A 23,207-nucleotide genomic window follows, 5' to 3' on the forward strand; every position below is an offset into this window, starting at 1 on the left:
TCCAACCTAAATGATTCTATGATCCTAAGGTCTCCCTGGAGCCTTCTCTTCTCCGGGCTTCTCAGGAAGCTTCAGCTGGGACATTGCTGAGACATCACAGAAGGTACCTCACCTCGAACAGGATGTGAAACAAAGCAAAACAGCATGTCTTACGTCTTCTTTTGCAGCTGCTGACTTAGAAATAAGATAGCAAAAAAATATAACTTCTGTACAAAAAAATCTATTATTAAGCTGCAGTTTGCTTTAACTGGGAATTTATGCAGGCTGTGCATCTGGAGCGTTGCATCGGCATCTGTGTGAAGAGCAGAAATTTTTTTCATATGCCCACCTACAAATACCATAAGCACTTTTCCCCTTTGCAGGCAACAGGAACATCCCAGCAGGGTTTCAGAGACCCTGGCAGCTATTTGCAGCACGGGGTCCTTTGGAGCCTGCCCGCGCACATCTGTCACACAGGCAATACAAGAACACAATTCTGTCTTCTGAGTCTATTCAGCTTCTCACTATTTATAGCATCACTCTAACATAAAGATATTCAAACGTAAAGTGACACTTGTGCTTGAAGTGTGTCCCTTTGTGTAAAAACTGAGTCAGTAACACAACACGGCTGTTTGAAACTACTTTTATTAAAACCACATGTATATGGCTTTTGACTGGCAGTTATAAGATTATCACTGAAATTAAGTGTACAGCTTGCAAAGATGTACAAATGCCATTATTTGCTTCTTTTACAGAACTTTTAGAATTTTCCAAATGGTTTAAACATGGTAACTGAGTTATGCCCCTATAGCTGACTCTCTGCAAATTGGTAATTCTACAGAAGGGTTAGCGTTTTGGTAATCTCCAGAAGAAATTAAAACTCCCCCTTTACTGCCCTTAAAATCCCAGAAGCAATGACTTTGTATGTGAAAGTTGGATGTACACAATGCAGGGGACCATAGAAAACCCTCCAAGAAATGTGTATGAATACAGGAAATTTATACCTAGAAAGTAACAAAATATCCCCTAACAGCATAAGGAGGGGTGAAACAATGAAGGTAGAGTGTATGTTCAATATTGGATATTTTTCTTCAGGACTCTTAGCACCAACAAGGGCGAATGGATGCCTGAGAATGACTGAAAACTCTGCTGGCAAGAGAGGTTATCCCTCCAACATGGAGCGTTTTTAAATAAATCCTCCACGGGGAGGCAGACAGTTGGTGCCTTATGGTGGTAACTGGAAACAGGAACATGGACGGATGCACTGGCCCACCCTAACACCTCTTACTTCAGGCCACAGGTCAGGCAGAGCAGCTCCCTCTCCTACCAGTCCCCTCTGCCTCGCATAGGAAGAGGTCAGGGGTGTTCTCACAGTTCTTGCCTACACCTCCACATAACTGAATTTAAAACACAAGTATTGAAATAGCACGTTGTAAAATATTTGCTTATCCCGGCCTCATTACATTGATAACTTGAAGGCATACTTAAACACACAGATAGATTAAAAAAATCACTTAGTTTAAGAAACCTAGATGTAAACAAGAATCAAGAGTTCCCCTGTTAACTCCCACATGTAAAAGGCACTTAATTTTTCCAGACTACTAAGAACATTCTATTTTCTGAAGGTAATAAGGTATTCAGGATAGGCCTGAATATCATTAAATATAACAAACATTTTTGGAGAATCCACGTCATCAACCACGCTGTCATACAGGTCAGTAGGATCTGCTGGGTCTTTCGGTGGTGGGGTGATGAGGCCTTTGCACCCAGCACAGTACTGCCCGGTGAGGACCCGAGCCAAGTACATGTATCTTCTGCCATTCATATCCGGTCTGGAATAAGTATTCTGAGCAGAATAACTTGCATCAACGGCAAAGTACGTTCCATTTCCAATGACTGCAGCTGTTTGGAAAGACAACATTTTCAAATAGTGTTCTTACTCCCACAAGAATCTCTAAAGCTCCCCACTTTTTTTTTTTTTTTTTTTTTAAACTCTGCAGAAGTTATAAATTTGGTTAGAGTTTACACAGCAAATTCTAGTAATAATCCTTTGCACCAGAATCAAATATGAAGCCACTTAGATGTCAGGTAAGTATCAACACCCAGGTTTTGATTGCTCTTTCCTATGGGGAAAAGGGTTCCTCTCTCCGTTTAGCCTTGTTGTTTAGCTTGCAATCCATCAAATTGCAAACCTTCAGAGCCTTTTCAACTTAAAATTACTATATAATTATAATTACAGTTTTCTAGTTATGCTTGTGATTGATTGTGCTGTCCTGATCTTTGGAGGCAACAGGAGAAGTATCCGGCACCTCTACTTTGCTACAAGCCTTTGTATAAGAAGAGAGGAGATAGCGGCAGCTCGTGTTTGGTATCTCAGCTGAGGATGCTGAACAGCAGTCCTTGTTCCTTTCTGTAGGCAGATCGTACAAAACATTTCTCAAAAGCTGCCCAGGCTTGATTTCAGCGTAGGTGAGCTTTTTCTAGTACCCTTTAGATGGTGGCATTCATCAAGAAGCGATTAACTGAACAGGTTAATTCCTCTCTGTTCGTATAGATTATGCTCCGGAGTTGTTTATCATTTTATTCTCCAACTTTATTCAATCTTCATGTGGTGCTAACAGCACTATAACATTGACATTGCCTAGCACCTCATACATGTCTAGGAAATGAACTGCTTTGGATAATGACTCACCATTCTTTCCAGCAAACCCACGATTAAATCCATTGTAGTTGATCGTGCTCAACGAGGACGCAGCTGTCCCGTGGAATAGCCACTTCTCATTACTTTGATACTTGTTCTTTTTACAGAGAGATTTTTTTTTTATTTGATATGTCTGCCAGAGGAAGGGATTTTGTATTCTTTCAATCTGCAAAGTCACAAAATAGAACTATATTTATACTGGTAGGGACCAATATTTATCATGGCATTAAAACCAAACCAAGCTGCAAGAATGACAGGAACTTTCACCATGCCCCGTTAGCGTGTGGTTTGGGCTGGGGAACCAAATACCTGAGCCTTGTGAAAATTCAGAAACCAGAGTAGCTTACAGGAGATTTTCAAAGTTGATAATTTTTGCCATACATTTGCTAGAGGCAATGATACAAGATGCCTTCTGTACACCCTAATGATTTTTACTTATTATTTTCTCACTAAAAGGTAGACTGTAGCAATAGCATTTTGTTGAATTTAAGTTTCTCTTCCAGATCTCAGCTTGGAAGTCAAAATTACTTCCTCTACTGTGTAGCTTAGCAACCCGTGAGAAACTCCTATACAAAAATAAATTGGTGGGAGGATAGATGTTGTTGGCTCCCTATGCCAACAATGTGAATACAGCTTATCTGCATCAAAGTACAACCTTAAAGGCATTGCTGTAACAGCTTTCCATTTGCAATGGAAAAAGACTTCATGTCATTACCTTATTTTTTCCCATTGTACACTAATATTTTGTTTTATTTGTGTCTTACTGACCACGGTCATTAAATCTCACAATGGAAGAAAATTTTTCAAACACATATTCTCACTCTTAATTTCATTATATCTTCTCCTATTTATCGCTCCTCCTGATTCTGAATAATTCTGTATTCTCCCTGGCAATCAAATCTCTGGGCACTGCGTTGCAGACTTTTCAATAAGCAGAATCAAATCCCGACACTTTAGTTAAAACCAACGCTCTAGCCTAAAAGGCTCTGGGACTGACAGGGAAGAGTAGTAAAAGCATAAAAAGCTTCACGGCCAGTCTGCAAGGACTTCGTATTTTTCTTTGTATTCTGAACGCGTTTGCTCACGCTTCCATTTCAACATAGAATTTCCTAACTGGAAATGCCACCTTAACTAGTGAGAACCACATTAGCTGAACACAGAGCCAGCCTGAAGACGGATGGCCACTGGTTTTGCATTATCAGAAGGCAGAAATGCAAGGCAACTCTTAGGAAATTTGATTTGATTTATATCCACCCTGTAGAGCGCTGGAGACACTGACATATGAAAGGCATATTAGGTTGCAGACACCTTACAAACAAATACTTAGAAAGTATTTGAATGTTTTCAGCCCACGAATTCACTTTATTTTCCCCCATAGGATTTCACCTTCTCTATGACAAAGTTGGGACAGGTTTTCCTAAATTTGTTCTGAACTTTCAGGTATTCCTGACATGATGGCTCGAGATTCACCAGTTTGACCCGTTCCTCTTTCATGTCTTCCCACTGCGCAGGGAGCATTATTGACTGCTTATCTGCAAAACAGAGATTGCATTATTATCACAAGATATCTAGCTCAGTTTTGTAGGCACGTCTTACAAACCAACTGCATATAGAGGGTTGAGAGGATGGTACCTTACACAATACTTTATTCCAAGAATACTCCCTCTCTTCAGTACATCACTGGCTCTGTAATTCACTGCTAAGACTTTATAATTTCTCTAGTCAAATTATCCCCATTCCAATATCTAACTAAAACAAGTTTGAAAACCACAGAAGAATTTTACGCATTCTTCATACACCACTTCCTTTGTCAGACTTAAGCATGAAATCTATGCTCACTGGTCACGTGCACACGGATAATATTTGTATTTAAAACAGATGTGATTTCAGTCATACCTGTCACTAATTATGAAACAAAAACTGCTGGGGAGAGGGGACGGATAAAAAAGCTATTATTACTTCTTTGGAATGCCTGAGTTTGCATTTATCAGAATTATCATTCTATAATCACTATTAAAGGTTTTTTTTATTAACAAAGCTGTAATTTACCTTCATTCTTTGGCACACGTTGAATGTTTATAGTTTTTCCTTGGTCATCATTAGCCTGTAGAGTATTCAGATCCACATTGTAGTTCTTCTTGTTAATTTTGACAGTAAGATGTGGTTTTTTAGCTATTTGGGCATCCTCCAGCTGCATATTTGTCAGTTTATCAAAAGCAACAAAGTTACCATTACTTCCTGGATACCTCCATTCTACCAGATTATAAACAAGCTCTGCCTTGGATCGTTCTTCTTCAGTATCCTTAATTTTTTGAATCATTTTTTGAACTTCCACAGACACAAAGCAGACATCCCTGCTAATGCCAGAAATTTTAATGTGATGGGGGGAATGTTTATTCTCAAGATGAATGGTAACATGCTTTCTTCTCTGGAGATCTGCCAAAGTGTCAATTTGCCTCTCATCAAAATTTTCAATTAGCTCATCTGAAATAATGTTTTCAAACTGTTCCTTTAAAATTAAGTTCTTGATCCACAATTCAGTTGCATCCACATTTTTTTTACTTTCTCCACAAATTTGAAATGTGGCTAAATCAACTTTCTTCTCCAAAACTGTGGGCTTTTTCTTGTCAGTTTTCCCTGAAAATACTATGAAGAAATACATGTTAGTTATTAGTTTTAAATAAAAGATCTTTAGTTTTATGTGCCCATGCACGTGGAAAACCCACCTACTTATATTTAAACGTAGACGCCCACGAACCTGTTATGGATGAATTTGAACTTTCCTTTTTCTTCATGCTTTCATAAAAGTATCTGAGCATATTTGTCTGGAAGATGATAATTTTGATTTTTTTCAAATGCTGTACTGATGTTTTGCTTGCAAATTCCACTATAGCATCCAACATCTCATCAGCGACCTTTGCTGGACTCTGTCCTGCTTGACCTAAACAAAAACAAAAGGCACGTATCAGTGAGGAGTACTTAAATCAAGGCAGCACCCAGAAAACAGAGACCGTGTCCCCAGCTCGTACAGACTGGTGTCCCTCTCTCCTCCCCCCATTATGCTTTCTAATAAAGCCCCAGGCTTAACCTCAGCTTTACAGCTAAGCCTGTGAGCTCCAGGAGCTGACACACTACACAGACCTGGGAAGCCCTTCTGGGATTCGTCCCCATTTACTTTGAGGCTCCAACAAGCACTTCAGCCTTGGCATCACTACTCTATCCCCATCTTTCAACTGGGTACCAAAGTAAAACCAAACCAAAAGCAGCGGAGAATTTTGGCACAAGCCTGCAGCGTATTTCGAGATACAAACAGGAACACCAAGCTCAAAACAACTGCTCTCATTCCCCTACAACAAGGCTGAAGTGCAACCTAAAGCTTATCCTAAAACATTGGTGGGACCCCTGCCAATTTGAGCCACAGCATCCCTTGGACAGCCATCGTGACAGCAGCAGGCAGACGATGTTGTCAATCCAGGGGACCTGCTGTAGCTACCACTGTGGATTCCAAACACTGACCCACACACCAGCTCTGACCCTAAACCTGCCACACTGAGCAAGGACCAGCTCACAATTTCTTTTTCCAGTCAAGGGGAGCCTTGGTCTGAGAAGGATACCCTGCTTTCCTCCTGCTTCCCTAGCTGACCAGAAGCTTAAGCCAAATAAGCTGGCCTGCTTCTAGCCCTCTGCCGGAGCAGGTAGGCTGAAACAAGACCTATAAAAGGTGTGAAGTGCAGGTATTTTGTACTCAGCCCACAGTTTCCATAGTTGGACAGGCAAGGTTTTGATCTCAGGACAACTTCATCTTTCTTTGCCTACAAAGCCCAACGCCAACCTTTCTGTGGCACTGAAATCCCAAAGCTAGGTCTATGGGAAGGTCTAAGGTTTGAAGAAAGGTGGAGGGTGGCCAGCTGAGTCTGTTTTGGGGCAGAATCTTTTATGGAGCAATACCTTTTCTTTACGTGCTCTTGGTCAATCAGTATTGACTGCAGTATTTATACTTTTATAAAAGCAGCATTTTTGAGTGTGCAGGTGGTGTTTGAACCGACTACAATGAAGTTTACAGAGTTTCTTGTACAAGTCTACTGTTAGCCATACCAGAGGTACTAGCTTTGTCCCACTTTTTGAACTATCTCCATCACAGCCTTCATCAGTTTCCCAAGAAAACACAAACCTGTTCCAATTGCTGGGAAGGAGACAGATTTGTACTTCCTTTGCTCACACTCTTCAAGCACAATGGAGACCTCAATCTTCACGTTCTTAGCATTAATCAAGTGCATGATTTTCTTGCACAACAGTTTTCCACCTTGTGTAATAACCATGCCTTTTTCAGACAACCCAGCTGGAAGGGAGAAGATAAAGGAGGAGACATAACATTTTCAAAGTGGCTATCTCTTTCTGATAAGACAGCTGGTTATATTGACGCTACAAGAGAAGTGGAAAAAGTTAAAAAAAACAAACCACTGTGAGCTATATTATCCTGGTTTTGCAGAATTGCTTTGAGAAAGTAATTCAAGTAATTGTGTGTTTTCTAATTTCCCAAGATCTCTGCTACAAAGTAGTTTCCTATTAAGTACAACTTAAGAATTTATGTTGAAATTAAACATAGTGCATTTTTATTTAAAAGCATGCAAATAGAATGTGCACAATTAATTTATATGAGAAATCCTTTCTTAATGCCACTTATTCCTCGAAAGCTCAAACTCTTATTCTGCAGAAGAGCTGAATGGTTAAAATAATACCATTAAGATAACGACCAACTGATCTCAGAACTGTAGTGAGGAATCTTTAAAAAGACATTCATGTTTTTTCAGAGCACTCACTCATGTTTGATCACAAACACCTCAAAATAGAGTCATATTGTGAGGATGAATGGACTGATGAAGACAGAGTTACATACCACTTTGCTGGGCACAAAGGCAATGACTGATTGTAAGATGCTCTGCATGTGCTGGGATCAGGCTGATAAACAGGGAGAGCTTGCAGAGCTAAAGGCTGGGAAAAATATCCAGGAAACTGCATCTTGAAAGTTAACTTCTGGACTCAGAGCAGGAACATTTTGTTTATGCAACCAGAACGTGTTCCTTTCTGCAGTCGTGGAGGCCAACCACACTGAGTTGGGATTTTGCTGCTCTACCAGAGTGGCAGAATGCAGACTACAGAACTCACGATCAGGGTGATGAGCAGAGTTACATTATTTCAATACAGAGTAATTATGCATTTGTGAATATTAGCTTTTAAAAGCCAGCCCTGCGCATGCTTACACCGAAAGACAGTCTTCCACCACTTTGTTCAGTTTCAAAACCTCAGCTACTTCTGTAGCTGACAATAGATAATCTTAAAAACTATGCTCAAGTCAATGAGGCTGTTTCTGTTCTTAAGTCAAGAACACGCTTGAGTAATTTCAGGGGCAAAGAACTTAAATTACACTAATTTCCCAGCACTTATTAGCATCAGAAAACTGTATCCATCTTCAGTTGTGAAACGAAAAATTCTCAAAGTAGTTGTGAAAACTTTTCAAAATTTCTAAAAGTAAAAGCTATTTTTTCAGATAAAATAATTATACCATCAGAGTAAGGAATTATAAAACAACTTTAAATTTTAAGAGAGGAAAAAACCCCCCAACCTTAATCAAACAAAATAGTATGCTTTAACGTACCATATTGAGCACATTCTTTTTCTACCTGGGAACCAGCAGCATCCATAATTGCTCTGAAGACCCCTTAAATTATACAAGAAAATCATATACATTCAATTAAGTCAAGATAGCTATTTCAACTCAAAACTCTACTCAACTTCTGTACTCTACAAATACCCCAAATTCTCATATGGCAAGATCCCACAAAGTGCAAAACCTTGTCAGTTCCCCTAAGTACCCTCCATGACACATGTACTGGCTGTAAAGAGAACGCCGCCTTTGTTATTGATTAGAAATCATTAAGAATAACTCCTATTTCATTGTTTCACCAGCCAGTAGTATGCCCCTCACCAAACTCTCCGATTGCTTTGCATTGTATCATTTGATGTTTCATGCTTGCAATGCACAATGTCACCAAAGAATCCTCTGCTTGTCACAGGTCAATTTACTTAACCAGGGCTTTAGTTTACAGTGAAACATGTTAGAACAAGAGCAGTTTTTCAGAATTACATTCTATCTAAAAAAATCCCTTTTATTCAAGCATTTTTGTTTTTAAACAAGAAAAATCTGGTCAGATGCCTTCTGTTTGAGTAGTTTGGAAACTAAATGGAATATTCAGGACACATAAAAAAACCCGTTTAAGATCTATTTCCTGACTAATCACAACCCTCAGTCTCTCTCATCTGAAAAATACTTCGTAGAAGTTTCACATATGGACAAATCTTTCCCTTTCCCCCTTCTAAAAACTAGCCCAAACTTACCACTAAAGAACTACATATTGAATAAAATACCTGTTGTGGCATCAAATGTTGAATTTGTTACATTTACAATAACCTCCGTATCCTCCTTGGTAATATCTCCAGTAATCACTTGCAGCGTAACGGAACCGACCTGCATTTCATGAACTCCCAATACTTCAGTTGAAACAGGCCTAACAAAACCTGCAAGTAAAAGAAAAATACCTCAAAACACTCCTCCTCTAGTCTAGGGTATTATTGTGTTCCACTGATGGAAGCTTCAACTTATCTTTTTAAGGAATAAGCTCTAGATCAGTTTGATGGACCTACAGAGACTCTGCCTTCCTCTTTACTCCATTTCTGAAAGCAGGAAGGTGCAGTATTTTTTCCATTTAAATAGTGAAAGTGAAAGTGAAACCATTTCTATTTCTGTAAATTCACACAATATAAATTCAGAAAGGACTCCTGGGGTTATCTGATCTGACCAGCTCTGTTTCAGAGTTTCCCGAATCAGCTTTTACAGGAAATGGAGTATCCAGCTTAAGCACTGCCAGTAATACAGATCCCATCACACTACTTTCTTAAGTTATTTCATCTTTACCCTCACAGATATAAAACTGTTCCTTACTTCTAGTCTAAACTTATCTAATTCGTATTTTATCTGCACACTCTTAACTTCACCTCACTGATACTGACAGCAACAGAGAAGAGAGAGCTATATGCTCTTATGAACAAGCCTCTGCCGTTGATGCAGTTCACTCAAACGCTTTTGCTACTGTGTCACACTACAGTCTGTTAATAAACGTAAAGGTAATTATCCATTCTGTGTTATCTCTATATAGGAGATTAAAAGTACAGAAATACATGTTATTTATGGCTTGTTTGGCAACGTGATACCAAGTTCTTACACCCTTTGAGTAGGGCAAACTAATGGTTCTCCTACCAGGATATCCTCTCCCACGTGATACGACTGGCCTCACAAGGAGACAAGCAAGCTCTCAACAAAAGAAATTCCCCTTTAAAGCTTCTACAAATGGAGTTTAAGAATGCCAGTCCATTAAGAGGAAAAAACCCGCACTCTGTGTCTTGATGACATTTCGTCTGTTTCCCCGAGAAGTATAAAACCACTTTACAGTTTTTACGTTCTCCCTTGTGTCCCACCTCCTGCCCCTACACAACTTACTTGCCCATGGGGCTGCAGCATTGCAACTTTCAGCTACCCTACGTTCCAGTTCTGTGGTAAACACCTAAGAAGAGAAAAAAGGTACCAAAAATAGTATTTCAGAGTTCATATACTGAATATTTCTATAATTAAGAGTCAGGTAGCTCTTGCTGAGCCATCTGACACGTTTTACAGACATGTTTAGGTATCATTAACAACAGCAGAAGCCTCAGTGTGGACAGTGTAATAACAGACACTGCCTTTGCATTGCCAGAACTCCTCTGTCAGAAGATGAGTGAGCACCTACAGGTGTTTACAGTGCCAGCAGCAAGACCAATTTTGTCTGCAGCTTATGCTTGCTGACAGTTTATATTTCAGAGACACCGAATGATAACACTGGAGAGACATCACACTCTCACTGGCCCACAGCGGGAAGAAAGTGCTAAATTATTCCCTTAAGAAAGCAATATAACTGAAATATATTGTTAGGGCATAACTAGAACAGTATGTAAGATAGGCAGCTTTGTCCTGAGAAGAACTACCTGAATGTTATCCAGATCTTTTGGACTCAGGAGAAAATGAACTTCCTGGAGAGTCTTCCGAGCATGACTACTACTGAACTCGAACACCTTATCAAACATTAACTCAGAAACAAGGGTTTTAGGATATCCAAATCCTCCAGTTCCAATAGCTGGGAAAGTGATTGAATTCAGTCCAAGTTCTTCAGTTTTCTTTAAGCAGGAGTAGATTATACCTTCTAGAATCTGTAAAACACAGCAAAGATTTCTATTTTAAAAAAAAAAAAAAAGACATCATCTATTATTAGTTCCATTGAGACTATGTTGGTATGAGAAAAAGCACTCAGCATATCAAGGCATCTTTAAGGTCACTTAAACAGAAGCAAATGGAGTTGAGTCACCTAAACTAATTATTTCAAATCCTGAAACTTCATGATAGGATTCCAAATAAATCTGTTTTCAAAATCAATTTTATTTTTTTTAAAATAATTAAAATGTACCTTCAGGGTCTCTCCTGTTAATCCATCCCATGAGGGAACTATGGCATGAAACACGTACTTGCAGGCCAGAGCACATCCACTGGTGCAGAGCACACTCCCTTCATCAGCAAACACTCTATCTATTTCTTTGTCAAACTCTTCTTCAAGTGCTGGTCCAGCCTTTGCCAGCAAGGCTTTGCAAAGAGGCCCCGTGCCAAAATTCAGATCTACGCCAACGCTGTTGACAATAACGTCCGTCTGCAACAAAATTACAACGAAAATATCTATAGCCAGACTTCAAGTAAATATACACATCGACACTAATGGCACTACCAAAGCAATGCACAGCAGAAAAAACAAGATGCCAACAGAGAAATTACCTAGTTTTCAGCACAGCTTCTGCATACTGAGTATTCCTGGACTTGTGGGAAACCTATAGTAGGCAGCATCAGACCCAGTCTGAGTACCAGCCCCACGGTTATCTACGTGCGAGCAGATCATCCATCCAAGCCCTCAGGGGAGGCAAAGCTGTGACTCACCTCATCCCGAGCAGACCCCACAGGTGAAATAAACCCAATGTACAAAGTTTAATGTCCCCTTTCCTTCTTTTCACTGAAGTGGGACTGTCTACACCTTACCAGAAAAGCAGCACCTCCTGCAGCAAAATGAAGTGAAGGGAGATGGTCGTGCTTTCGTGAAGTAAAACAGGCAAAGCCCCAAAGCCTGTTTGCTTTGCAGTTCCACTGAAGGTCTTTTAATTACAAAATATTTTAAATATGCATCACATTGAGCTTTTTCACATCTACTATTGCTCTTTTGTTGGAACAGGCTTTTACAGACACCAAAATGGCAACGGAACCAACCAATATTGAAAAAAGAGGACAATAATAATAATAATTTAGGGAGATTTTAAACTCCCAAAGCAGAAAAATCAGGGGCAGTTGAGAGAGACAAATTCACCAAGATGCACTTTGCGTCACTGAAGAAAAAAACATACGGGAAAGAAACTAGACAGAGGTGTAAATTGAGTTTTGATGGTCTAGATGAGTAGTAATTAAGCTCTTTGTCAGCAAAAAGAACGAAAAAAAACGGGGGGAAAATAAGTAGAATCAGGTCTATACTTTGGCAGAACAATCTAAGCGTGCACCATTCTACAGTGTTGCTTTTCTAGAGGCCAGTAGCTTATTCACAGACTGTGTCTTTAACCCGTCCAAAGAGAAGGGAACTGAGAAACACAAGGTACATCCTCCCTGTTAGCAAGACTCACAACAGCGGCCCAGACAGGTGATGATTTCCTGTAATATCCAACCAGGACAGCCACAGATCACGTAAATACTTTTAGAAAATATTTTAATATTTCCCATTTAGAAAAAAAGCAAACTTGTTTTACATGTTGACCTTAGATCTGGAGAATGAATAAAACCTAGCTGGGAATAAAACACCCCAAAATTCAAAGCTGGCCGCTAGAAACCGCTGCAGAGTGACAGATGCCAACCTGAAATACAGCAGTTTTGCAAGCCTGCATCCATGTTTAGGTAGCACATAGCTGCTGTTTACTTACGTAGCAATCTTCTTGTAAAACAATATAACCTACTGTCATTCCTTTTTGATTTGAATTTAAAGATGACATCAAGTTAGAAAGGAACCAGAAAATGAAAGACCTACCGTGGCCTCCTGAATGTTTTTCTTCTCCACTCGGATGAGCAGTCCTTCATTTGTCATAACCATCTGCAGATCCTCTTTTCTCTTCTCCTGGCTTTCTCTCAGCTTACCGTTTCCCAGATGCGGTGTTGGCAGTACTGAGGATGTGAACACTGTTTTTACTGTTTCACTCAGAGCCTGAACCGTTTCTTCCGCACCATCCACAAGGTGAACCTCCTTCAAGCTGCTGGCCCCCATGGATTCTTCCAAGGTCTCCTTGATGGAGGATACAATCGAATACGTACACAGTTCCACTGGAAAGCCAAAAATCCCTCCACTTATAGCAGGCAGAGCTATGGAACGATGATTGTATGTTTCAGCTAGTTGTAGACTCTTCTTCACTGCCTTTCTTAACAAGAACACGCACTTTTCTGGGTCATCCTTCCTCCACCTGGGCCCAACGGCGTGAATGACATTCTTGCAGGGGAGTTTCCCAGCGCCGAGAATAACTGCACACCCAGGCTGCAAACGCCCGTTCCTCCTCACCAGCTCATCACACTCCTGTTGCAGCTCTGGACCAGCCGCTTTGAACAGTGCTTCTGCAAGGCCACCGATGTGTTTTAAGTCTTCATTAGATGCGTTTACCACAACATCAACAGGATAAGTGCACAAGTCAGCCTTATACACTGCTACTACAACTCCATCTGGCAGCACTTTCTTGTAGTAGAGCTTTCTTTGCTCATTGTTGACAACTTTTTCACCCATCTGTTGTTGTTGTTCTTGTTCTTCTTCCAGCCTAATCAAACAGTTAAATTTCTGCTTTGCCTCAAATACACACGAATCTTCCCTCTCAGTGAAGAACTCTCTGGCTCCTGGTGTATTAATTGGCACGCTTTTTAAGTAAAGGGATGAGAGAATTTTTTCAAATGTGGCGACTGCTTTTGGCACTTCTGCTCTTGATCCACTCAGGGAAATACACAGTGTCTTGGTGTCAAAACATACTGTCACACCTTTCTTCTTCAATTCAAGATAAACACTGGATTTTTCCTTCTCTACAAACTGCACTTCCGCCAGTGACTTAGCCAGGATTACTTTTTCCATGTGTGTGTTTCTATCTATAAAATCATTAAGTTTCTGATAAACTTCTGTTACAGGCTTAGAAAAGCCAGCAATAATCACTTTGTTTTCTTTTCCAACAGGTTCATCAATGACTACATTTTCCTGTGGAGAACTGTACTTCTTACGCAAGAAGGCAAGAAGACTACCCCACTGCTGCTTTTTAATGACCTCACCATCCTCCACGTTGATGCACTTTTGCTGTAAGCCTGTCTTTAGTTGCTTTTCTGCTTCTAAAAGATCTTTGGCAGCATTTCCAAATAGCAACACAGTATCACCCTCAAGCTCATAAAAAGCATTAATTTTTTTCCTAGTGAATAATATCTCCGACACTGGTTTATTATCTACATGCTGTAGATAGCAGAAAACATAAGGATCAACGGTGACTGATGCGTGTGGCATATTTAATACCTTTTCTAATAAGTCAGCTTTGACTTTATATACTTCCACAGGTAATCCACACAACTGAACAGTTTTTTTTGTGTCATCGTAAACAATCTTTAAGCACGGACATTCTTTGTGAATATTCTTTTCTAGCCCAGCATTCTTCATAACAGCATACTTCCCTGGATTCACAGACACATAAATTTCTATGCTTTCTTTATCCTTCTCGCTTTGATTCATGGGTTTTTCCATGCATTTCCTCACTTCCTTCTCTGCACTGTCCACTGCTGCTTTGCTGCCTGCAATCACCACCATCTCCTCAGAAATATCAGTTATGATCAAAGCAACATCTTTCACCAATCTGTTTTTCACATCTTTCCAACCCACTGAATTTACTTTACATTTGATAGCTATGTAAGATGCCATGATACGCGAGAACTCAGCCAAAGCATCTTGCTTCCATGTCTTGACCAACTTAATCTTTGTTTTTTTCTGCTTGGAGAGAGATGATGATGGGCACAACATAATTTCTGGGTTAGCACAGACTATCCGGGGCCATTTTAGCTCACAATGGCAAATTGCCATTTCCTGGTTTATGTCTTGGATCAGTTTAGCCTGCTTTTGTAAAAACTGCCAGACATACGGATCGAGTGGCACCCCAATGGGGTCTGGCATCTTGACAGTTGGTCTTCCTTCTCCATAGAGAGCTGTTCCCAGGGAGTGGTAATATGGATGCACAGAAATCGGTTTCTGTTCCAGTAAATGCTGCTTTTCCAAGACAGTGTTTAGATCTAAAAGTTAGGACACACACATACAAACACACATATACCATTAACTTTAAATCAAGCAAATGAGTCTGTTCTTAGAACTATTAACATTGAATAAAATAATTATTTTTTTTTTCCATTTGAAAGAGCTGTTTTTACATCTTTCTTATTTCCAAACCACTCTGAGGGGACAAGATAAAAGGCTCGTCTCCAACTACTTTGGTAAATATGCTTGTGCCTGTATTTACCTGTACAGCTACACCTCGCCCTCATTTCCTAAGGAAACCCCACCACAGACCAGGGCCATATCAACGTACTACTATGAAATGCTCCTTACTGCCAACTTAAAAACAAAACCCTTTGTGCCAGTGCATTTTCACTTTTTTTTTTTCCATTTCAGTTGGAATGGACAAAGAAAAGGAATTATAATATTGGCACAGACTTAAAACCACATTACAATGATCCAAATTACATATTAACTTAATGTACAAAATATTCTTAAGCAAATTCTGAGAGTCAGAAGAAAAACAATCACCTGGCAGATATCTTTAATTAAAACTAAAGGAATTTACTAAGTCAGGAGTCTCCTAACACAGAGATACTTACTAGAGGTTGCGCTGGCACAAGAACAGGACAGTGATTCAACACAAGGAATAGCAACAAGATTGTTCTTTAGCTCTATTCTTCCTTGATAATCAAGATATCTGACCTTAACCAGTTTCTGAAAGCTCACTGTGATAACTGAAGTCATTGGCAGATCCTGCTTCCCCTACCTGTACGTACAACTTAATGTCATATTGCAAATTAAAACCTCTGTAAATGGTGAGAAAACATCAGTAGGAACAACCCATGCAGAAAGCAGGTGTCAAAATGAATCTTCAGTAGCATTGAAAAAAAAAAATTCTGAAACCCTAGACGTGCAGCAGTATTTCTAAATCCAGAGCACTTCCCAAGAACAGAACAGCGTACACTGGCTTTAGTGACAGTAAGCTTCTCCTAATGCCCAAATTGGCAGTAATTTTCTTTCAAGCCCACCACCCGGGAGCACTCTGGTCAGGCGAAGGACAGTGTTACCTTTGTGATCACAGAAAGTAATGATGGCCGCATTCTTCTCAGGGAAGAGCTGGACGTCTGACACGGGCCCCCCTCCATTCTGTGGACTCTGAAAGTAAACTGAGATGCACTCTGCGGAAACGCTAGCCGGTACATTTTCAGCCTTGATGCTCCGGGTCAATTCAAGAAGCCTGGCAGTTATTTTCAATTCGTTAACTTTCTTGTTTTGTGAGCACTTCTTGACAAATTCTTCAGCGTCTGTAAACAGAAGAACAGTATGAACTGACCATATTTTCCTGGGTCACCATCAGCCCTGGCAGAGAAATGAGATCAGTCTACTTCTCCCTGTACTTGGAGCAAAACTGTCCTTGGTGCCAAATAACTCTGTGTTGTTACAAAAAAGGAAATGCACAGCGCCATGTCACTTTCTGCTATTCACTACCACTATGTCTCTGTTCCCCTTATTCACATCTTGATACTTCAATAACTTGCAGAACTCATCTCCACTCGGTCCACTTCTAATTCTTTTCCACCTAACCCAAAATAAGACAGAGACAATGAAACACTCTCATCCAACTTCAATTAATGAAGATGCCACAATTTTCTTTTTTTAGTGTAAGATTTGGATCACGGATATTTTCATGGAGCTGTATTTAAGATTTAAATCTTTCTTGAGAGACTACAGTCCAGGTACTTTTTAAAAACTGTCTAAATCTCCAACAGGAGAAGAATGAAGCTCTGAAAGCTATTACTCACACATATATGGCCTGGTTTGAGGTAAAACAGAACCAATTTTCTGGTTTGTAATTTTACTTTTTAGCTGGGCCTCTTCTAACTGACTAAACTCTGAAATTAATTGCATATTGTTCAGAAACTGTTCACTCTTAGAGTGATAAGACCTGATTATACCAAGGAATGGTATGCACAGAGGCTCCTGCTTATACTTATTGCTATAACAAACACAGTCAGCTAACTTCATTATTTGCCCCGTTAAAGGGTCAGAAGCAGAAAAGCATAGAGGGGTCACACCTGTAGGGAGGAGTGGACAGGAGAGGTGACCCAAAACTGACCAACAGGGTATTCCATCCCATCTGCATCATGCTCAGTATAAAAGCTACAGGGTCAAAAGGTCAACTCTTTCTTCAATGGCTGATGTCCGAGGACAACCGTGTCTATTTGCCTGCTTTTGATTCTGATCTGAGCACTCCTGTCTCCAGATCCGGAATCCTGCTCCTGCCCCGACACTGACTCCAGTCTGGGACTTTCCCTGTGCCTGCTGGTGACGCAATTGTCATCCTGGGAGCTGGATATGGTTTTGTATATATTGTATACTTTTTCAGTTATTATTATTATTTATTTTTTCATTACTTATTAGTATTTTCATTAATGTTGTTTAGTTCTTTTTCTAAACTTGTAAATCTCTCTATCTCTTCCTCTCCTCTCTTGGCAGGGAGGGAGGGCATCTGTCATTCTGATTGGCCAATCCAGCCAAAACCACGACAATATACACGGAAATGAATGATTGTGTTCATCCTGTCTTACCGATACTTTTTATAAAGGTAGCTACAGCAACATTTATATCAGGTATCACTTCCACAGTGAAGTCATCATCTACTGCCAGGCCGCTGATGCTTTCCAACAGCATACTTAAGCGTTTTAGACTGCATCCTTGTATGTTTTCAAACACCACCGAAGGTGAGGTCTCTGCGGACTTTTCTGCAATGCTCTTCGCAGAGCCAGGTTCCTCCTGGAGTTCGTTGTTCGGAACAGAACTCTCTGCTTTCTGCAAGGCTTCTGCATCATCTTCAACTGAAAGAGAAATAAGCCACTTGACATATTGCTACACATTTCCTGGAATAAGCAGATTTTACTTCCTTTTTCTCTCCTTTCCTTTCCCAAGAAAAGAGATCATCTAACCAATCAAATACTGCAGGGTAGCCTGGGACGTTTTGGGATCCAAAACACCTCAGATGAAACATTCTGCAGGGCTGCAGGCAGCTCCTTTGATGGCACAAAAATAGCCATGAGTAAACAGGTCCAAGGTCACTGTTATGCCTCTGTGTTGGAGACATGAATAAAATAAAATAAAATCCATTGAGATAATTTGCCACGGCTGCCCAGGCGCTTGTAAGGGTTGTGAGAGACCCTGCAGCCTCTGCACTGGTTTCTTGGCCCAGGTGCAGGCATAACAAGCCCTAACATGGGCTCAGCATATCCACACGCACCATAGGCCACCAGTAGCTCTGCATGACCCAATGCAAAGCCTCCTGATGACCACTGTGCTGTACCATCACCGTGGCCTGACAGCACTGAAGGACCCATGTGCACAGAAAGCTGGCAGGGATGCCACAAAATTTCACAGATAGAAAATATAACAGGGGTTGCCGACCGAGTATCCCAGAAGTCCAGCGGCTGCCGGAGGAAGGCATGTCTCCAGCTTTATGGACAGACGAGGGCAGAGGCGAGAGAGAACCTCCAAATGGGAATGAAGTGCTCCTCCACATGCCTGAGTAAACTCAGAGTGTCACCCAGGTGTGTGGTGACACTATTGTCCTCCAAGTCATGAAAAACAGTGGTCAGAGAGCACTGCACGATGGTGGGGGACTGGCACAGGCCAAAGGGCACACCAGGGTGCTCAAGATGGTCATTACTTGCTATCGAAGGCAGGTCTCCACTCGTTGCCTCAAACACACACAAGCAGGAGTGTAAGCCCCTCTCAGTTTGGTAAATCAGCACATCCCTGCACCATGGCAAGGAGACAAGCATCAAATGAAACCCTGGCACTCGCCACCCTCAGTGTAAACCTCCAGGGCCACCATCGGTGGCTGTGGCAGAGGCCACATACGACTGAGGGGAGAGGAGCTCGGTGGAGCAGTTGAACACCTGACCAGGGGCGTAGCAAGGGGCAGGATAATGTTTCTGCTTGTTTTCGCTCAAGAACACCCAAAAATCCCTAAATCCTGGGGTAGCACCCAACAGGCTGGCCATGGGGGACAGCCCCAAGAAGAGGCAGATGTGAGGTGGGAAGACTTGAGCAGGTGGAATCACAAACAGGGAGGCTCTGCCCGCTCACCAGGTTTAGGTCTCCAGAGGAACAACAACAACTGATACCAATCCCATAACATTTTCAGAAGACAGCTGCCTTTGGAGGCTCACCAGCATAAGCCTGACAAGAGGAAAAAAAAAGAAGTAACTGCAGAAGCAACAGCTCTACAGACGCTCGTTAATAATTTCTACATCACCGACACGAATCATCTGCTCCACTATGTCCAATGAAGAAAGTACAAGAAAGCCAAAACCGAAAGCTAGGCTGACCCAACAAAGCAATTAAGAGCAGCATCTGGAGATTTTCACGGTCCTCTCTAGTATAACCAAAAAATAGTAGATGATAACTAAGTCATCTTCAAAATTAGGTACTAATAAGTACCTAATTTTGAAAGAAGGAAAACCACCCAAAACGGCACCGAACAAAACTTCATACAGAAAGGAAAAGATAAGGGGGTAATTACTGAACAACTTCCTGATTAACTGGTCTGTCCTGGGGCAGAGTCCTTAATCTTCACAGATGCAGGGATATTTGTGCGTGCAGCACTGTTTTCTAGATTGCTTTCCAAATCATAAAGCTTAGCAGAATGTTGCAGAAAGAGGACCTAACCGAAGTCACTGAGGTGCTGGGGAGATGCACCGCTTGCCTTTACAGGCTCTCCTAACTGCAAGGAGCACAAAGGCACCAGGCCTGGGCTCAAGACCTTCAATCTAGGTGTTTCTACGTAGATCTTATCTTAGAGCAGTTATGCATGAAAAGGGAACTAAATCCTTCTCTGGAGATGCTCCTCTGATTAAAAAGGCTATTTTAGAAGCTAAAACCAGGCGCGTGGTCTAAGTCTGGCAAGGTGAACTCCACCCTTGGTGACAAAGTCTGCAGTGTCCCTGGTCAGACACCTTTCCCTGTCTCACCCAAGTCAGGCGGCCAAACTCAGAAACTGTCAGCACAAATCACCACAGAACTGGAGCCACATGTGGAGAGAGGCACCACCATTTTCGTTTTATGAAGAATCAGCACACAACGTGATGGATAACATTTTACCTTTTGTTTGAAGGTTGCCCATGGAATCCAGAGTCTAAAATAAAATGAAAGCAAAATATCAGTGACTGATTTGACACTCCCACCACTATTTCAAATCTATGGTTAGGATTACAATTTTTATTCACCTTTGTGGGAACTAATTCCTCTTCAAATGCCTCCCCTTCAGCAGCCAGTGCTGTTTCAGGCTCTGTGACAATAAACTTCAATACTCCTTTTTCTCCCAAATACAGCTGATGAGACTGTCTCTCAAGAACTTGTTGCTTCACTAAATAAAACCAAAAAAACCCAGTGACAATCCGATTAGAAATACAGCTTCAAATTACATAGTGCTTTTCCACCATTACATTAGGACACATATACTGTCCCACAAAATGTAAGAGCTTTAAACCCGTAATGTTAACACAGCGTGCGCAAGGCTTTCCTCCCGAAAAGAAACGTAAGAACAGCAGAAGATATTATTTCTGCAAAAAACACCACCAGAGGTGCAAAGCTCAGCTCCACCACACATTTCGTGGCCGGTGTCCGGCGGGCAGCCCTGCACCGAGGCTGCAGCATGAGGGTCCCAGTACCAGCCCCACACCTTGCACACCCGCTTACAGCCAGTGTCAAAAAATAATAGCTCGGGGCTGCATGTCCTGAACTTACCAGCTGGCCGAGTCAGCAACTGGGAAGCATGGCAAGGCAGAGAAAAAAAAAGTGTACATATATATGCTTTTACGCACATACATGTACATGCATGCATATGTATACATTTAACCCAACTGCAGCTGAATGCTGTCCACCTTGCTGCAACTTTATATAAATATGTGCACATTATATATGTCATGTTTTTAATATATATGTTTGTAACTACAATATATATTTAAGTTACATTAACATATGCTTTATCATTATTATTATTTATTATTAAAGGGGGCCTACAAGAAAGATGGAGAGGGACTCTTTATCAGGGACAGTAGTGATAGGACGAGGGGTAACGGTTTTAAACTGAAAGAGGGTAGATTTAGATTAAATATCAGGAAGAAATTCTTCACTATGAGGGTGGTGAGGCACTGGCACAGGTTGCCCAGAGAAGCTGTGGCTGCCCCATCCCTGGAGGTGTTCAAGGCCAGGCTGGATGGGGCTTTGAGCAGCCTGGTCTAGTGGGAGGTGTCCCTGCCCAGGGCAGGGGGGTGGAACTGGATGATCTTTAAGGTCCCTTCCAACCTGAACCATTCTATGATTCTATTCTGAGTGCAATCTAGAGAATACTGCTGTGCATCAAAATTAATATATATGCATACATACCTGGTAGGGCGTATTTGTTAACTTACAGAGTTGTTCAAAATGCAATGTAGAGGCTAGTATTAAGCACCGAACTTAATCATATGTATAAGCGACTACACAATACGTATATTGCCTATTATGGGATGTACACGACGTATTATATACTACAGATGTGTACGTTACATGATAGACCGTATATATCGCATCACATGTGATAATCAAGTCAACATATACATTTTAACTGGCAGAAAGCTGCCGCTGGCGAGTTACCGACCCGGCCGCGCTCAGCCCCACAGGCGGCCGAGGCACCGACCCCCTTCCCCGGCCGCCCCGCCCGGGGGGAGGCGTCCAGCCCTGGGCCACGGCGGCCCCCGGACCCGCCTGTCCCCGCCGGTCCCCTCACCCCGCCGCGGCCGCTCACCCTCGGGCTGGGCAAAGCAGACGAGGAGGTCCCCGGCGGCGGCGGCGTCCCTCAGCTCGCACTCGCCGCCGCCCGAGCGCCGCTGGCTCTTGAAGTAGCAGAGCAGCTTCTTCCTCAGGGCGGGCGAGGGCTCGGCGGCGCCCCAGTCGCCCCGCACCAGCAGCGGGAAGGCGCTCGACCCCCAGCTCGCCATGGTGGCCCGCAGCTCCTCTCAGCGCCGCCTTTCGCTTCCGTTTGGCGGAGGGGCGGGACGGGGCAGGGAGGGGGCGGAGCGGGGAGGGTCGGCCCCTCCGCCTTCGCCCTCAGGCAGGGCCGCGGCCGGGAGCGGGAGGCGAGGCGGGTGCCACCCAGCGCCGCCCTCTGGTCGCCACAAGCGAGTCCCGGGACGGCTTCCCTCCGGACCCCCTGTCACACCTGCGCTCCTCGCCCTGCCAAGGCTTCCTAAAACACCCAGAGCTGCCTCAGTCGCTTGGAAAATGTCCCCTCCCTCCCTCCTAGTGCTGGGAGGAGGAACATGGTCCCCTTGCGCTCCGCCGCCTCCCCGCCGGCCTCTAGGTGGTAACAAACTGGTTCAGAGAAGCGGTGGCTCTTACTCGCCACCTGCACAAAGCCCAGTGCTACGGGCCAAGGTTGGGGCTGGGCCGGCCACTGACGAACCACAGATGCTATCGACTTCCATTAACTTCTCTTTGCCAGAAGGGGAAGGGAGAGAGACTTAGGGGTTGAGAAAAAAAACAACCCTAAGCCAGCTATAATGAAATATTAATAGTAAAAAGAAAAGATAATAGTAATAATAAGGAAGTAATGAAATATAGTCAAATATATACAAAACCAATGTCGAGCTCGCGGGACGATGATCACGCCACCGGCCGGCACTGGAACTGGACTCAGCAATAGATGGAACTGGACTCAAGAATGCACGGATCAGGATCAAAGGCAGAACAGCCAGAGTCCTCCTCGGACGCCAGCCATTGAAGAAGAAAAGACTTGATCCTTTTGATTCCTCAACTTTATACTGCGAATGATGCAGGCGGGATGGAACACCCCGTTGGCCAGTTTTGGGTCACCTGTCCTGTCCGCTCCTCCCCACAGGTGCAACCCCTCTATGTTCTTCCAGCCCCCGAGCCTGGCACATAACAAAGTTGGCTGACCTTGGTTGTTATAGAAATAAGTCTAAGCAGGAGCGTCTCTGCATACCATTCCTTGCTAAGTAACTATAAACATCAGCTGTTATCACTGCTAGAAGCACTCTCTGAAAAAT

General features: G+C 42.3%; 1 protein-coding gene across 3 annotated transcripts; it reads right to left on the minus strand.

Moving 5' to 3' along the window:
• Positions 1-608: 608 nt before the first annotated feature.
• LOC141746308 (protein mono-ADP-ribosyltransferase PARP14-like) lies at positions 609-22,227 on the minus strand. Of its 3 annotated transcripts, none has more exons than XM_074594571.1 (17): positions 21,947-22,227; positions 20,385-20,524; positions 20,260-20,293; positions 17,715-17,981; positions 16,194-16,430; positions 12,877-15,143; positions 11,233-11,469; positions 10,757-10,978; positions 10,236-10,299; positions 9,107-9,256; positions 8,337-8,399; positions 6,852-7,019; positions 5,439-5,621; positions 4,730-5,326; positions 4,067-4,212; positions 2,672-2,846; positions 609-1,881 (listed from the first exon to the last, which is right to left on the minus strand). In XM_074594571.1, exons 1-17 carry the CDS (start codon positions 22,137-22,139, stop codon positions 1,592-1,594), a joined length of 5,433 nt encoding a protein of 1,810 aa, XP_074450672.1. In that variant the 5' UTR covers positions 22,140-22,227; the 3' UTR covers positions 609-1,591. The 3 variants fall into 3 exon arrangements, with proteins under 3 accessions (XP_074450672.1, XP_074450673.1, XP_074450675.1); XM_074594572.1 differs by lacking the exon at positions 21,947-22,227 and adding an exon at positions 19,246-19,338 and having other exon boundaries at positions 20,385-20,483; XM_074594574.1 differs by lacking the exons at positions 20,260-20,293; positions 20,385-20,524; positions 21,947-22,227 and adding an exon at positions 19,246-19,428.
• Positions 22,228-23,207: the final 980 nt, after the last annotated feature.

Source organism: Larus michahellis, chromosome 7 (assembly GCF_964199755.1).
Source record: "Larus michahellis chromosome 7, bLarMic1.1, whole genome shotgun sequence".
Lineage (NCBI taxonomy): Eukaryota > Metazoa > Chordata > Aves > Charadriiformes > Laridae > Larus > Larus michahellis.